Source organism: Heptranchias perlo, chromosome 5, assembly GCF_035084215.1.
Source record: "Heptranchias perlo isolate sHepPer1 chromosome 5, sHepPer1.hap1, whole genome shotgun sequence".
In the NCBI taxonomy this organism is placed as follows: domain Eukaryota; kingdom Metazoa; phylum Chordata; class Chondrichthyes; order Hexanchiformes; family Hexanchidae; genus Heptranchias; species Heptranchias perlo.
Genome location: NC_090329.1, coordinates 19,827,441 through 19,842,445, shown reverse-complemented (window position 1 = coordinate 19,842,445; position 15,005 = coordinate 19,827,441). Strand labels below are relative to the sequence as shown.

The 15,005-nt window shown below is 43.4% G+C and overlaps 1 protein-coding gene across 1 annotated transcript in view; it reads left to right on the top strand.

Moving 5' to 3' along the window:
- prim2 (DNA primase subunit 2) overlaps positions 1 to 15,005 on the top strand; it is a 204,283-nt gene that overhangs the window by 150,368 nt on the left and 38,910 nt on the right. Inside the window, exons 8-9 of the mRNA XM_067984052.1 lie at positions 2,329 to 2,401; positions 2,874 to 3,059. Of these exons, the coding sequence (XP_067840153.1) occupies positions 2,329 to 2,401; positions 2,874 to 3,059 (259 nt within the window). The remainder of the gene's footprint in view (positions 1 to 2,328; positions 2,402 to 2,873; positions 3,060 to 15,005) is intronic.

The following is a 15,005-nucleotide window of genomic DNA, read 5'->3' as shown; positions in this document are numbered from 1 at the left end:
TGCAAACAAGATTCTTAACGCTAACACCCCCACGGCAAGTGAGATTGTCCCATTGTAGAAGATCCCTTTGAGCAAACACTTCGGGATGTGTTGTGAATTAATCAACGCTTGAGCAAATGTTCCCCATTGACGGGGACTGAGTGTACTTGTGTGTCTAAGAAAGTTGAAATGTTGAATCCTTAAATTACTGCCATGTGCCTTTAGGGGGGACTAGAACAGCATGTGTGAGGATGGATTGGTAATTACACTGAAGAGTCATTGGTGCCTTTCATGCCCCCATGCTTTTCATGCCCTGTTTATGTCCGTACATCATCTCATCCTGAGGGGGGAGAAGGATTTCATCAGTCTCACCAGTCAGCATGCTGACTTCATGGTGCCTGAGCACAGTGTGGCATTGGATTCAGCAATCACAAGGGAATCTGTCATTACTTTGCTGCTTCTCTCTTTGAAAATGTGTGTGTGGTGGTAATTGGCCATAATGAGCTGGCTTAAAATGGCTGAAAATGTAAACAAAATGTTTTATTTGTACCTGTTGGCGGTGATGTACATTAATCTCGTAATCTGATTAAAGTGGATAGCAGGTTTGTTTAACTTGAATTGCATTCGTCATACCATAATTATTCTGCTCTCTTGATTCATTGAGTTCTTTTTCCACAGGAGTGCTTCAGTCCAAGTGCTGGAAGCAACGATATTCATCTCTCAGACTCATTAACGGCCTTTTGTATTACACATGTTTTCTTTTCATGTAATTGCACCACCTTTTATACAAATTTTGGGTCTCGCATAAGCTCATGATGCCTTTTTTTACAGCATCTTTACTCTGCCCAGAATAGCTTTGTTACTTAGAACAATCCCACCCTCCTGACCATGGACAGGAGAGTAGCTCAAGACAGTTACAAGCATAGGAATTAATTGACCTCGTTAAAGACTTATTGTTCATGTATAGTGTCGCAAGGCGATAAAAATGATCATGAAAGCCCTAAGTAACTTGATTTTTTTTTCCCCCTTCCTTTTCTATCCTGATCCAGTTCTCCTGTAGCTAGTCCTCTTATTTATTTAATGGTCCTTGTTAATTTTCCATTATTTTTGTCTCCTCTCCTCCTGAAAGCATTGTCACCTTTCTGGAGGATATGGTTCCATTTGCATTTGCATTCCAGTTGCATTTATAGGTGTCTTTTAAAATATACTGACCTTGAGTACACTAGAGAACTCCAACTGGAATGCAAATGCAAATGGAACCATATCAGCACGTTGGGAAGATTTCATGGGAACAGATTGACAGTGTAAGTGTAGGCTCCGTGTTTCTTTTCCCCAAATTTCTTTTGCCTCTGAGTTGAATGGTAGTGCTTAATAATGCCATATCCGTGCTGGTAATGCACATGTGTATCTTAAAACCATTTGAAACTATATGAGCGAAGGTGACTGGGTCATAAAATAGACTTGTATTGTTGCTGGTCCTGTACCATAACTAGGCTATTGTACCCTGAAGCTTAATCAAATATGCCTTATTATAGCCTAGTTATGGTACAGGACCAGCAACCCAGCGGTCACAAGTTCAAATCCTACCATGGCAAATTGTGGAATTTAGAGGAAATTAAATAGAGTGAAGCAAGAAGAATAGGTACTGTAACTGATGTCCTAAAACAGAATCACAAAAATAACCACTGCACGACTATTTTAATTTACAGAGTGGCACTTCTATTGAACGATCCACCTAACATTCCCACTAATGTTTTTAAGGAATACATTTCCTGTAGAGGAATGATATCAAAATGAAGTATATTTTTTGTCCAACAGAGTTTAATTTGTAGTAGACTTCTGCCATTAAGGAATCAACCTTAACTGAAGGGCTCTTCCATAATTTTTTTTAAGAGACGACGTTCTTTTTTTCTGCCAGCTTCCTCCACTTACCTCCCTCCTCCTTTTTTGAAGTCATTGTTTCCTTGTTGGGGAGGGTAGCCCAGGTGCCCTCTATAACATTGTCCACATAGCCAATCTTCATACAAGAGCCTAGATATTGAGTGCGGACATGCTGTTTAACTACAGGGAACAGCACAGCTGAGTGACTAGGAATGGGAACCATGGCCAATTTTCTTCCCTCCCCCCCCCGCCCCTCCAAATCTTTCTCCAACCTAAGTTTGGTTGCTGAGTGCCGCTATTGCTAACCAGACTATGATCAGCTAAATCAGGATAGGCTGGGGATCGTCCTCATTTGTAAGGCTTGCCTGCTCATTCCCCATAACCAGCTGAGTCATTGGGACATGGGCAACATTCTTATTAAAAATGTGACGCCCAAGCAGTTTCTAATGAGCCTCCTTTCCCTTGCAGCCATGCGTATGTCGGACAGGACTATAGTGTTCAAAGGAACGTTGGGAAGATTTCATTGGAACAGATTGACAGTGTAAGTATAGGCTCCGTGTTTCTTTTCCCCAAATTTCTTTTGCCTCTGAGTTGAATGGTAGTGCTTAATAATGCCATATCCGTGCTGGTAATGCACATGTGTATCTCAAAACCGTTTGAAACTGCATGAGCGAAGATGACTGAGTCATAAAATAGACTTGTATTGTTTACACTAGAACAGCAAACCTGAAAACTAAAAGCAAAATACTGCAAATGCTGGAAATCTGAAATAAAAACAGAAAATGCTGGAGAAGCTCAGCAAGTGAGGCAGCATCTGTGGGGAAAGAAACAGAGTTAACGTTTCAGGCCTGACGAAAGGTCTTCGACCTGAAACGTTAACTCTGTTTCGTTCTCCACAGATGCTGCCTGACTTGCTGAGCTTCTCCAGCATTTTCTGTTTTTATTATTAAACCTGAAAACTATTCCGTTTGAAATGATATTGCTGTTTTAAATTATAGTTTAATTTGTTACAGCTGGCTACAAAATCGTACGCACCGTGTATGCGCCAGTTACACAAAGCTTTACGGGATAACCATCACCTTCGACATGGTGGCCGTATGCAGTACGGGCTTTATCTTAAGGGGATAGGCATCACCTTGGAACAGGCCTTGCAGTTTTGGAAGTCCGAATTTATAAGAGGAAAAGTGGATCCAGAAAAGGTAATGAGTACAGAATTCATCAACAAATCCCTTTCCTGGTTGAATTTTCATCAGAGTACCATATAATCCTGCTTTTGATAAGAATTGTTACGTCATTGCGATGAAATTTATCAATTTTTTAAAACTTTAATTTGATATGACTGCCTGTTACTGTGGAAAAAGTTGGATTTCTAAATTTGCTTCCCTTGTAACAAAATCTGATGTTCCTGACTTGCAAGTATATCAGGAGAAACTGGGCCATGTGTTTCTGAAATTGAAATAGATGTTGCAGACGTGTTCAATTTAACCATATTACGGAACCGGAATACATTTCTGGTACACATGTAACACATGTCCACTGTACACATACTGAATAATTGCAGCAGAAAAGGTAAAGGGAGAAGGAAATGTAAGGAAGATGACCAACCAGATTGATGTGTGTGTTTGGGACACCGTCATGCATTACTGTCTATTCACCTAGAATGTCATTGTAATCTATCTGGATGATGTAGCTCTTTGAGTAAACTGGTAATCATGCCATTTTTTCACATGCCCTTTGCATCCAATTATCTAATTAAAGTTAACTTTCATTTTCAGCCCACATTAATAAGGTTATATTGATTGTAATGTCTCATTTGGGGAGGAGTATCGGTCTAAACCAATTTTGAATGATTTGAAGATAAACTCTTAAACATTTGTCAATTAGGCCAAAGTACTAATCAAAATCTAAAGATATTCAACTTCAATCATTCAAATTGCGCACAGTCAAAGCCATTGTACCAAGAACTCGTTCTTTAAAATGTGTTGTAAATCATTTGTGATAAAAACAGAAAATGCTAGAAATGCTCAACAGATTAGGCAACATCTGTGGGGAGATACACAGAGTTAACGTTTCAGCAGTGTGTGTTTGTTTTAGGATCTAAATCGTTTCAAGTGGTTTTTTTTAAATTACAATTTCTTGTCTCTTAATAAAATTTGTAGCTGAGGTAAAATGGGTGACACACAAAAGGCAAAAAAATCTTTTAAAATCAATAATAAATTATAGGCCGAGAATTGTTATTTTTTCAAAAGCGCTTCCCTGGTACTCGTTTGAAATTTTACTATGAAAATATATTTATTTTTTAGTGAAAGGAAATTAAATAAGATGGTCAAAACGTTTATTTTGATACTTGTGAGATTGGACATGGTGAGTGGAGACCAAGTGTGGCCCTGAGGTGAAGTGTGTTCGAGGGTGAGGGTTATTGAACCAGGGCAGGCAGTTGGAATTTAGCAACCATTTTAAAATCATACATCCTATCCGTATTCTTCTTCCATTATAAATTCCTGTAGGGCTTCCATTGGCGGGAGCGTTTAAGTACAGCTTGACAAGATTAGATAGAAAGAAAAGAAAAACTTGCATTTATTTAGCACCTTTCATGACCTCAGGATCTCCCAAAGCGCTTTACCACCAATGAAGTACTTTTTGAAGTGCAGTCACTGTTGTAATGTAGGAAATGCGGCAGCCAATTTGTGCACAGCAAGCTCCCACAAACAGCAATATGATCATGACCAGATAATCTGTGGTGTTGGTTGAGGGATAAAAATTGGTCAGGACACCGGGGAGAACTCCCCCGCGCTTCTTCAGAACAGTGCGTGGGATCTATTACGTCCACCTGAGAGGGCAGACGGGGCCTCGGTTTATCGTCTCATCCGAGTCTCTACGCACTTCAGCAAACAGAGCTCATGACCGAAACTACAGCAACTCCTTTTGATAAAAGCAGGGTGATTTCTCGAGCAAAATGCAGTAAGTGGAGGATAGTTACATAATACAAATTGATTATTTCTCCAACAAAGTGCAGTGAGTTGTGGATAGATACATAATACAAATTATGTGCGTAAAATCAATCCCAGTCACTTACAGCAGTGCGGTCTCCAGGCGTGATTGACGGAATTGCCCAATCATCTGCATTCTGGACGGGAATCACGTGTCACTATATGCATCTTAGGTTTTAGCACTTATTAACTAATTCCCGTACTTTTACTCTCAAGCCTATTAGCAAGGCTCAAGAATAGAAATGAATGTTACAAAATTATAGATAAAGAAGCTAAAAGCCAACTGCATTTGAGTGCAGCGTCTGGAAGTGCTGTGCCTTGATCTTTGTGACACCGACTAGAACCAAGCCAGGGATGGGATGCCATCTCGGAAACAAATCACCATACAGAAAAGGTTTCTGTTCTTCACTGAAACTTTACACAATAATGCAAGCCCTCAGTCGTAGCTTTCCTGTTTCTCAAACGTAAGTGGCTTTGTTTCAGCATCTATCCGATTTACACTCGCTTATAAAATCACTTCAGAAAATTATGTATGTTGACTCTTATTAATGGCAGTAAATTGTAGAGTAAACTGAAATGTATGTAAGTAATTATAAGGTGTGCAGATCCCAGACTACATTAAGCTCCAGCAATCTCTCCTGTATGACCACACACTCAAATGATGCAGGTTAGGCTGTTCGCGTTCTCATATTAGATGAATCTTAGTAAACATTTCTGAATGTCATAATGTAAAGTGGACAACTATTCATTCTGAACCAGCTTTGAAAGTAGTAAAGATTTAATGAATATTTGGGATAACAGTACAAGTTTAGAATGTTCAACGTCCATTTTTTAAAAACTTGCATTTATTTAGTGCCTTTAACCTAGTAAAACTTGGTGCTTCACACGAGCGTTATTGTACAAAAATTGACTGCAAGCCACATAGAGATATTGGGACAGATGACCAAAAGCTTGGTCAAAGTGGTAGGTTTTAAGGAGCATCTTAAAGGAGGGTAAAGAGGTTTAGGGAGGGAATTCCAGAGCTTCGGGCCTAGACAGCTGAAGGCAAGGCCGCCAATGGTGGGGTGATGAAAATCGAGGGATGCGCAAGAGGTCGGAATTGGAGGAGCGCAGAGATTTTGGGTTGCAGGGCCGGAGGAGGTTACAGAGAAAGGGAGAGGTGAGATGACTTTCATCTAAAGTGTGGAACAGGGAAGTTTTATCTTCCTAGTTACTCATTTCTATGAAAATAATTCAGCTGTAAATAACACAAAGATGTGCTGGGAATCACTATAGGCCGATCAGTATCTGAGGCAGAAGGACAGGCGAACAGGCCCTCCTTTAGCTTGGAAATGTAGAATTAAAAAAGCACACTAGAATTGCGCATGCATGAATCCGCAAATTCTGATGAGGGTCACACCCAAAATTGCAGCTTTTCTTTCTATTTCATATTCTGGTTGAGTTAGTGTTTCCACAAGATTTACTGCTTGAATGCCCTAATGTGCATAGAATCACACTGCACAGAAAGATACCATTCAGCCCATCGTGCTTGTGCCAGCTCTCTGAAAGAGCTACCAATTAGTCCCACTCCCCTGCCCTTTCCCCAGAGCCCTGCAGATTTTTCATTTTTAAGTATTTATCCAGTTCCCTTTTGAAAGTTATTATTGAACCTGCTTCCACCGCCCTTTCAGGCAGTGCATTCCAGATCATAACAACTCGCATATTTGTATCCGCTGTTTACTGACCCTCCTGCCAGTGAAAATGGTTTCTCTCTATCTACTCTATCAAAACCGCTCATAATTTTGAACACCTCTACTAAATCTCCCTTTAACCTTCTTTGCTGTAAGGAGAACAACTCCAGTTTCTCTAATCTCTTTTTTAAAAAATATTTATTGATCGAGACAATCAATGCAACTGCTCAGCTGGCATTTGTTCCTCCTTTTCATTCTAACCGGTGTCTAGTTTTCCCCTCCGAATCTTCCTTCACCGCAGCCTGATTCCTTATCATTCTGTTGTTTCTCCCTATGTGCCGTCACCCCAGTTCCCACCAGGCTAACCTCCTCTCAGGCCCGTCACCTACTCCCTCGATTCCCGTCCCACCCAGTTTCTGACCATTGAATTACCTTTCCTTGCCCCCTAGTGTTTGCTGACATCGTGAATGCCTCCCTTTGCATTGACACGGACCCTCTCCCCTTTAAAACTACCATCATCGCCCCTTCGTCAAAAAGCACACCTTAGTCCTATCCAACTGCTGCCCCCGATTCAACACCCCTTATTCTCTCAAAGGTCACTGAACACATCATCACCACCACCCAGCTCTGTGCTCAGTCCTTGCACAATTCCCTGCTAGAATCCCTTCAGTCTGGCTTTTGTCAGCACTGGGATTGCTCTGGTCAAAGTCACTAACACCATTCTTTGACAGTAGTGAGTTATCCTTTCTTGTCCTCCAACTTAATGTAGTATTTGAACCAGATGACCACCATATCCGCCTGTGCACGATTGATCTAGAGAACAATGACTGACTGTCTAACATCATGTTGTGGATGAGTCCGACCTTTCTTCAATCCATGATTGGGAAGACAGAAACCATCTTATCGGGCTGTTACCAAAAACACAGTACTGTTCCCTGACTCCATTCCATGTCCTTCAGACAAAAGGTCTTTGACCTGAAACGTTAACTCTGTTTCTTTCTCCACAGATGCTGCCTGACTTGCTGAGCTTCTCCAGCATTTTCTGTTTTCATTTCCGATTTCCAGCACCCGCAGTACTTTACTTTCCATTCCCTATCCCACAGGCTTACTCAAGTTGAACCAGATAGTGGGCAACCTTTGTGCCATGTCCAGCAGATTTACAAGGATGATACCAGAACTGAGAGGTTACAACTATCAGGAAAGACTGAATAGGCCGTGCTCTTTTCTCTAGAAAAGAGAAGGCTGAGAAAAGTGACCTGATAGAGGGTTTCAAAATTATGAAGGGGTTTGATGTAGAGAAGATGTTTCCACTTGTGGGAGGAGTTCAAAACTAGGGATCATAAATGTAAGATAGTCACCAATAAATCCAATAAGGAATTAAGGAGAAACTTCTTTATCCAGAGAGTGGATAGAATGTGGAACTTGGTACTACGTGGAGTAGTTGAGGCAAATAGCATAGATGCATTTAAGTACATGAGGGAGAAAGGAATAGAAGGATATGCTGATAGGGTTAGACGAAGAGTGGTGGGAGGAGGCCCGTGTGGAGCATAAACACCGGCACAGACCAGTTGGGCTGAATGATTTACTTCTGTGCTGATAATTCCATGTAATTCAACCTTGAGCTGAGCTTCAAACCACATAACGTGTCCATCACCACGACTGCTTATTTCTACTTGAGCCATATTGCCTGTCACTGCCCTTAACCGCACTCTGCCTCTGGACTTCACTTTTCCAACACCATCCTCAACATCCTCTTGAACCCCATTCTCCACGACATCCAAATCATCCAAAACTCTGCCACCCACTTCCTGTCCTGCACCAAGCCCTGTTCTCGCAACACTCCCGTGCTCATCAACCTCTATTTTCACCTTCTCCCCCCCCCTCCCACCCCCAAGAATGGAATTTAACGTCCTTGTATACAAATCCCTTAATGGCATTGCCCTATCCTGTCTGCATCCTTTTCTAGCTCTGTGCCCTTCAGTCCTTCAATTCTACCTTCTGTGCAATCTGCCTTCCCTCCTACTACAGGCTTTAGCTGTATTGGTTCTGGTGTCTGGAACTCGCTCCCTAAACCTTGCTACTTCACATGCTGCCTTTAAAATCCTTTTCAAATTCTATCTTTAACTCTGGTTTCGGCCATCTTCCCTAACCCTTCCTTTGCTGCTGGGCATCCATTTCCTCCACTGAGAACAACATTTTCTAAGTTAAATACAGTTCATAAATGCAATCAAAAATAAAAACTGGAAATGAGTATTAGCTAGAACAGCGTTTGAAAGAGAAACTGAAGTATCATCATAACTCGTAAACGCATTGTTTATTGTGTGCTTTTAAATTCTGCATTTTTAGAGTTGTTCTGATGAAGGGTCACACCAAAAGCGCCTTTCTTTCTCCTTCAGATGCTCATAAACATATAAGCATTTTCTGATAATTGGCTTTTTGAGGTTTTTTTTTATACTATGTTGTTTGTGTTTCGGGGAGAGCTTTGGAGAATTTAGCTTTGGTCTCCTTTACCAAGATGTCCGTTGCACTCCATTTGGTGGATTGCTGCAGCCCCATCTATTGGACAAAGTTAGGACTCAGCCAGATTCTACCGAAGAGGTTTAAGATCAGTTGATTGACAATCACATAACGTCAGGTGGGGTGCCACTTAAGTTAATGAGTCATATAATGTTACTCTTGACAGTGCCACATATTGGCGCAATGCTGTTAGAATGTTGCAATCCCAAACTTTTTTTTAATTAGAATGGATTAATAGGACAAGTGTGCATTACATATTTCACTGTTTTTCGATACCCAAGAGTCTTCTGAAAAGATTTGTCTGAGTTTAAGAATCTCTGGTGTATTTGAGAGAGGAACTGCTTAGATTCTTAAACAATAAGTTAGATATGCTCACAGACCAGAATTATCTGAGTGTTGTAATAAAAATTTCCTGAAGAAAAATGCATTCAGCTGTAAAAGTGATTTTTAAATATTAATGTTCTTTGGTTAGCAGTACCGATTCTGTGTTATGGATTTACTATATTTGCATTGCGGTTTCAAAACGTGGGTTTTGTGTCCATTTCCAACACTTCTAGCTGTTTGCAATGTCTCAGGAGAAGGAAAGTCTGTCGTATATAATCAGATTAGATTGAAGAAACTGCAAAATGACGGGTATGCTCGGTATCTCTGTAACCTCCACTGGCCCTACCACCCTCCGAGATCTCTGCGCTCCTCCAATTCTGGCCTCTTGCACGTCCTCGATTTTCATCGCTCCACCGTTGGCGGCCGTGCCTTCAGCTGCGTGGGCCCTAAGCTCTGGAATTCCCTCCTTAAACCTCTCCGCCTCTCTCTCCTCCTTTAAGTCACTCCTTGAAACCTACCTCTTTGACCAAGCTTTTGGGTCATCTGTCCTAATATCTCCTTATGTGGCTCGGTGTAAGATTTTGTTTGATAATCGCTCCTGTGAAGCGCCTTGGGACATTAAAGGCGCTATATAAATGCAAATTGTTGTTTTGTAGCATCAAATCTTTGTAAACGTGATTTCTGGAAGCATTTTAACACCAAATTAAGTGAAAATTGCAAGATGTTTTTGTATTTCACTCATCCTGCGAATTATTGTGTGCACCGTTGGTGTGATTTTTCTAATTCTGCACTTCAGAATAAAGCAATGTACAGTGTTATCCATAACTCCAGTGGTTGAAGACCTCGTGGTAATGTTAGCCCATTACTGCTGCACATTAGTTCGCTGAGTTTCTTGAGCTGTGAATCTATAAAATGGCATTGAAATTATTTCAGTAGCTTTCCACCAAAGGCTGAATTACATTGCAGTGTAAAGCATCCCAGTTGAAGTGTAACTTCAATCATGTTTATAGTGATTCCTGGCCTGACTTCAGTAGGCCTGCTGTGTCTGCCAATTCAGGCCTGCAGTGTTTACACTGCTGCAGTCTCCGGCTCTTCGAAATCCCATTACCAGTGCATTTGACAGATACTAACTAACCTTCCCAAGGGTTAGGGACAAGTTTACTTAGGGCAGTATCAGCCTCCCACATAGGGTTGCCAACCCTCCAGAATTGTCCTGGAATCTTCAGGAATTAAAGGTTAATCTCCAGGTCACTGCTACAAGCAACCCTGCGAGAAAAATCATAGGCGCTGCATTAGGGTTAGGTTTACGGTCAGGCGATCGAAACCAGTCCAGAAGATCACATGGGCCAAGTGTTATCTATAAAGACATTTGCCTTCCATATGATGCGATTTCTGCCCCAGTCAGGAACCGGTCCAGCTCCCTCTTGGAGGCAGAGAGTCAGCACCCACCTCACCTAGCTGGCAACACATTCCAGAGGCACTCAATTCTCTGGGGGGGGGGAAAAAAAGCGCCTAACATCCAGCCTATTCCTACTCTTCCATAGTTTAAACTCGTGTCCCCTGGTCCTCCCCAATCTGTGACACTGGAATAATCTGTCAATAGGGATACTATCCAGCCCTTCAAATATTTTATAGACCTCTATCAGGTCACCTCCAAGTCGGTGATCATTCTAACGCTCTCAGTAAGAGGCTCTCGGTAAATCAGTGAATAAATTTATGTCTGGAGGAGGGTGCAGACTTTGTAAGAAACTGGGATTGTTTCCAGACAGAAGGTAACTGTAAACTGGAGGTACGAATGGAAAGGTACAAATCTTCCTTGGGAGAACGTGGACTAGGAGGGCTGTAAGGCATTGATCTAAAATACTTCTCATACTAAGGGGAAGTGAGTGAAATAAAAAATAAATTGTATACATTACTGCCATCTGTCCTCTCAGGTGGACATGAAAGATCCCGCGGCATTATTTTGAAGAAGAGAAGGGGAGTTTTCTCGGTGTCCTGGCCAATATTTATCCCTCAACAAACATCAGTAAAACAGATTACCTGGTCATTATCACATTGCTGTTTGTGGGAGCTTGCTGTGCAGAAATTGGCTGTCTTGTTTCCTACATTACAACAGTGACTACACTTCAAAAAGTATTTCATTGGCTTTGGGATGTCCTGAGGTAGTGAAAAGTGCTATATAAATGCAAATCTTTCTTTTTACTGGCTAAATTTGGTGTGATTGGATGAGTTTAAGGACTTTCTAAGAACTTTGGGCAGCACAGTAGCATAGTGGTTATGTTACTGGTCCAGTAATCCAGAGGCCTGGACTAATAATCGGGAGTCATGAGTTCAAATCCCACCACAGCATCTGGGGAATTTAAATTCAATTAATTAAATAAAATCTGGAATAAAAAAAACGAGTGTCAGTAATGGTGCCCATGAAACTATCGGTTCACTAATCCCCTTTAGGGAAGGAAACCTGCCATCCTTACCCGGTCTGGCCTATATGTGACTCCAGACCCACAGCATTGTGGTTGATTCTTCATTGCCCTCTGAAATGGCCTCGCAAGCCACTCAGTTGTACAATCTCGCTACAGAAATTCACAATAAAAATAAAACCGGACGGACCACCCGGCATCAGAACACTAGGCAATGGACACAACAAAGGCAAACCAAGCCCAGTTGACCCTGCAAAGTCCTTCTCACTAATATCTGGGGACTTGTGCCAAAATTTGGAGAGCTGTCCCACAGACTAGTCAAGCAACAGCCTGACATAGCCGTACTCTCAGAATCATACCTTTCAGCCAACGTTCCTACTCTTCCGTCACCATCCCTGGCTATGTCCTGTTCCACCGGCAGGACAGACCCACCAGAGGTGGTGGTACAGTGATACACAGTCAGGAAGGCGTGGCCCTGGGAGTCGTCAACACAGACTCCGGACCCCATGAAATCTCATGGCATCAGGTCAAACTTGGGCAAAGAAACCTCCCGCTGATTACCACCTACCACCCTCCCTCAGCTGATGAATCAGTCCTCCTCCATGTTGAACACCACTTGGAGGAAGCACTGAGGGGTAGCAAGGGCACAGAATGTATTCTGGGTAGGAGACTTCAATGTCCATCACCAAGAGTGGCTTGGTAGCACCACTACTGACTGAGCTGGCCGAGTCCTGAAGGACATAGGTGCTAGACTGGGCCTGCGGCAGGTGGTGAGCAAATCAACATGAGGGAAAAACCTACTTGACCTCGTCCTCACCAATCTATCTGTCGCAGATGCAGCTGTTCACGACACTATTGGTAGGAATGACCACCGCACTGTCCTCGTGGAGACGAAGTCCCGTCTTCGCACTGAAGACACCATCCGACATGTTGTTTGGCACTATCACTGTGCTAAATGGGATAGATGCAGAACAGATCTAGCAGCTCAAAACTGGGCATCCATGAGGCGCATCAGCAGCAGCAGAATTGTATTCCGGCACAATCTGTAACCTCATGGCCCGGCATATTCCTCACTCTACCATTACCAACAAGCTGGGGGATCAACCCTGGTTCAATGAGGAGTGTAGAAGAGCATGCCAGGAGCAGCACCAGGCGTACCTAAAATGAGGTGCCAACCCGGTGAAGCTACAACTCAGGACTACATGCATGCTAAACAGCGGAAGCAACATACTATAGACAGAACTAAGCGATTCCGCAACCAACGGATCAGATCAAAGCTCTGCAGTCCTGCCACATCCAGTCGTGAATGGTGGTGGACAATTAAACAAGTAACGGGAGAAGGAGGCTCTGCAAACATCCCCATCCTCAATGATGGCGGAGTTCAGCACATGAGTGCAAAAGACAAGGCTGAAGCGTTTGCAGCCAGAAGTGCCGAGTGGATGATCCATCTCGGCCTCCTCCCGATATCCCCACCATCACAGAAGCCAGTCTTCAGCCAATTCGATTCACCCCACGTGGTATCAAGAAACGGCTGAGTGCACTGGATACAGCAAAGGCTATGGGCCCCGACAACATCCCGGCTGTAGTGCTGAAGACTTGTGCCCCAGAAGTAGCCGCGTCTCTAGCCAAGCTGTTCCAGTACAGCTACAACACTGGCATCTACCCGACAACGTGGAAGATCGCCCAGGTATGTCCTGTCTACAAAAAGCAGGACAAATCCAATCCAGCCAATTACCGCCCCATCAGTCTACTCTCAATCATCAGCAAAGTGATGGAAGGTGTCGTCGACAGTGCTATCAAGTGGCACTTACTCACCAATAACCTGCTCGCCAATGCTCAGTTTGTGTTCCGCCAGGACCACTCAGCTCCAGACCTCATTACAGCGTTGGTCCAAACACAGACACAAGAGCTGAATTCCAGAGGTGAGGTGAGAGTGACTGCCCTTGACATCAAGGCAGCATTTGACCGAGTGTGGCACCAAGGAGCCCTAGTAAAATTGAAGTTAATGGGAATCAGGGGGATATCCCTCCAGTGGCTGGAGTCATACCGATCACAAAGGAAGATGCTAGTGGTTGTTGGAGGCCAGTCATCTCAGCCCCAGGACATTGCTGCAGGAGTTCCTCAGGGCAGTGTCCTAGGCCCAACCTTCTTCAGCTGCTTCATCAATGACCTTCCCTCCATCATAAGGTCAGAAATGGGGATGTTCGCTGATGATTGCACAGTGTTCAGTTCCATTTGCAACCCCTCAAATAATGAAGCAGTCTGTGCCCGCATGCAGCAAGACCTGGACAACATCCAAGCTTAGGCTGATAAGTGGCAAGTAACATTCGTGCCAGACAAGTGCCAGGCAATGGCAATCTCCAACAAGAGAGAGTCTAACCACCTCCCCTTGACATTGAACGGCGTTACCATCGCCGAATCCCCCACCATCAACATTCTGGGAGTCACCATTGACCAGAAATTTAACTGGACCAGCCACACAAATACTGTGGCTACAAGAGCAGGTCAGAGGCTGGGTGTTCTGCGGCAAGTGACTCGCCTCCTGACTCCCCAAAGCCTTTCCACCATCTACAAGGCACAAGTCAGGAGTGTGATGGAATACTGTCCACTTGCCTGGATGAGTGCAGCTCCAACAATACTCATGAAGCTCGACACCATCCAGGACAAAGCAGCCCATTTGATTGGCACCCCATCCACCACCCTAAACATTCACTCCCTTCATCACCGTGGCTGCAGTGTGTACCGTCCACAGGATGCACTGCAGCAACTCACCAAGGCTTCTTCGACAGCACCTCCCAAACCCGCGGCCTCTACCACCTAGAAGGACAAGGGCAGCAGGCACATGGGAACAACACCACCTGCACATTTCCCTCCAAGTCACACACCATCCTGACTTGGAAATATATCGCCGTTCCTTCATCATGGCTGGGTCAAAATACTGGAACTCCCTTCCTAACAGCACTGTGGGAGAACCTTCACCACACTGACTGTAGCTGTTCAAAAAGGCAGCTCATCACCATCTTCTCAAGCCAGTGGCGCCCACATCCCATGAACGAATTAAAAAAAAGAAATGGAAATTGTTTCATGAGGAGGAGATGGAAACTGTATTGTAAGGATGGGTTGGCCATAAAACTGCTGGAAATGAGGGGACAGGATTGTGGAGGGGCAAGAAAGATGGAGAAAATAAGAAACCTATGGAAACCATCCAAGCAGGGGAAAATTTA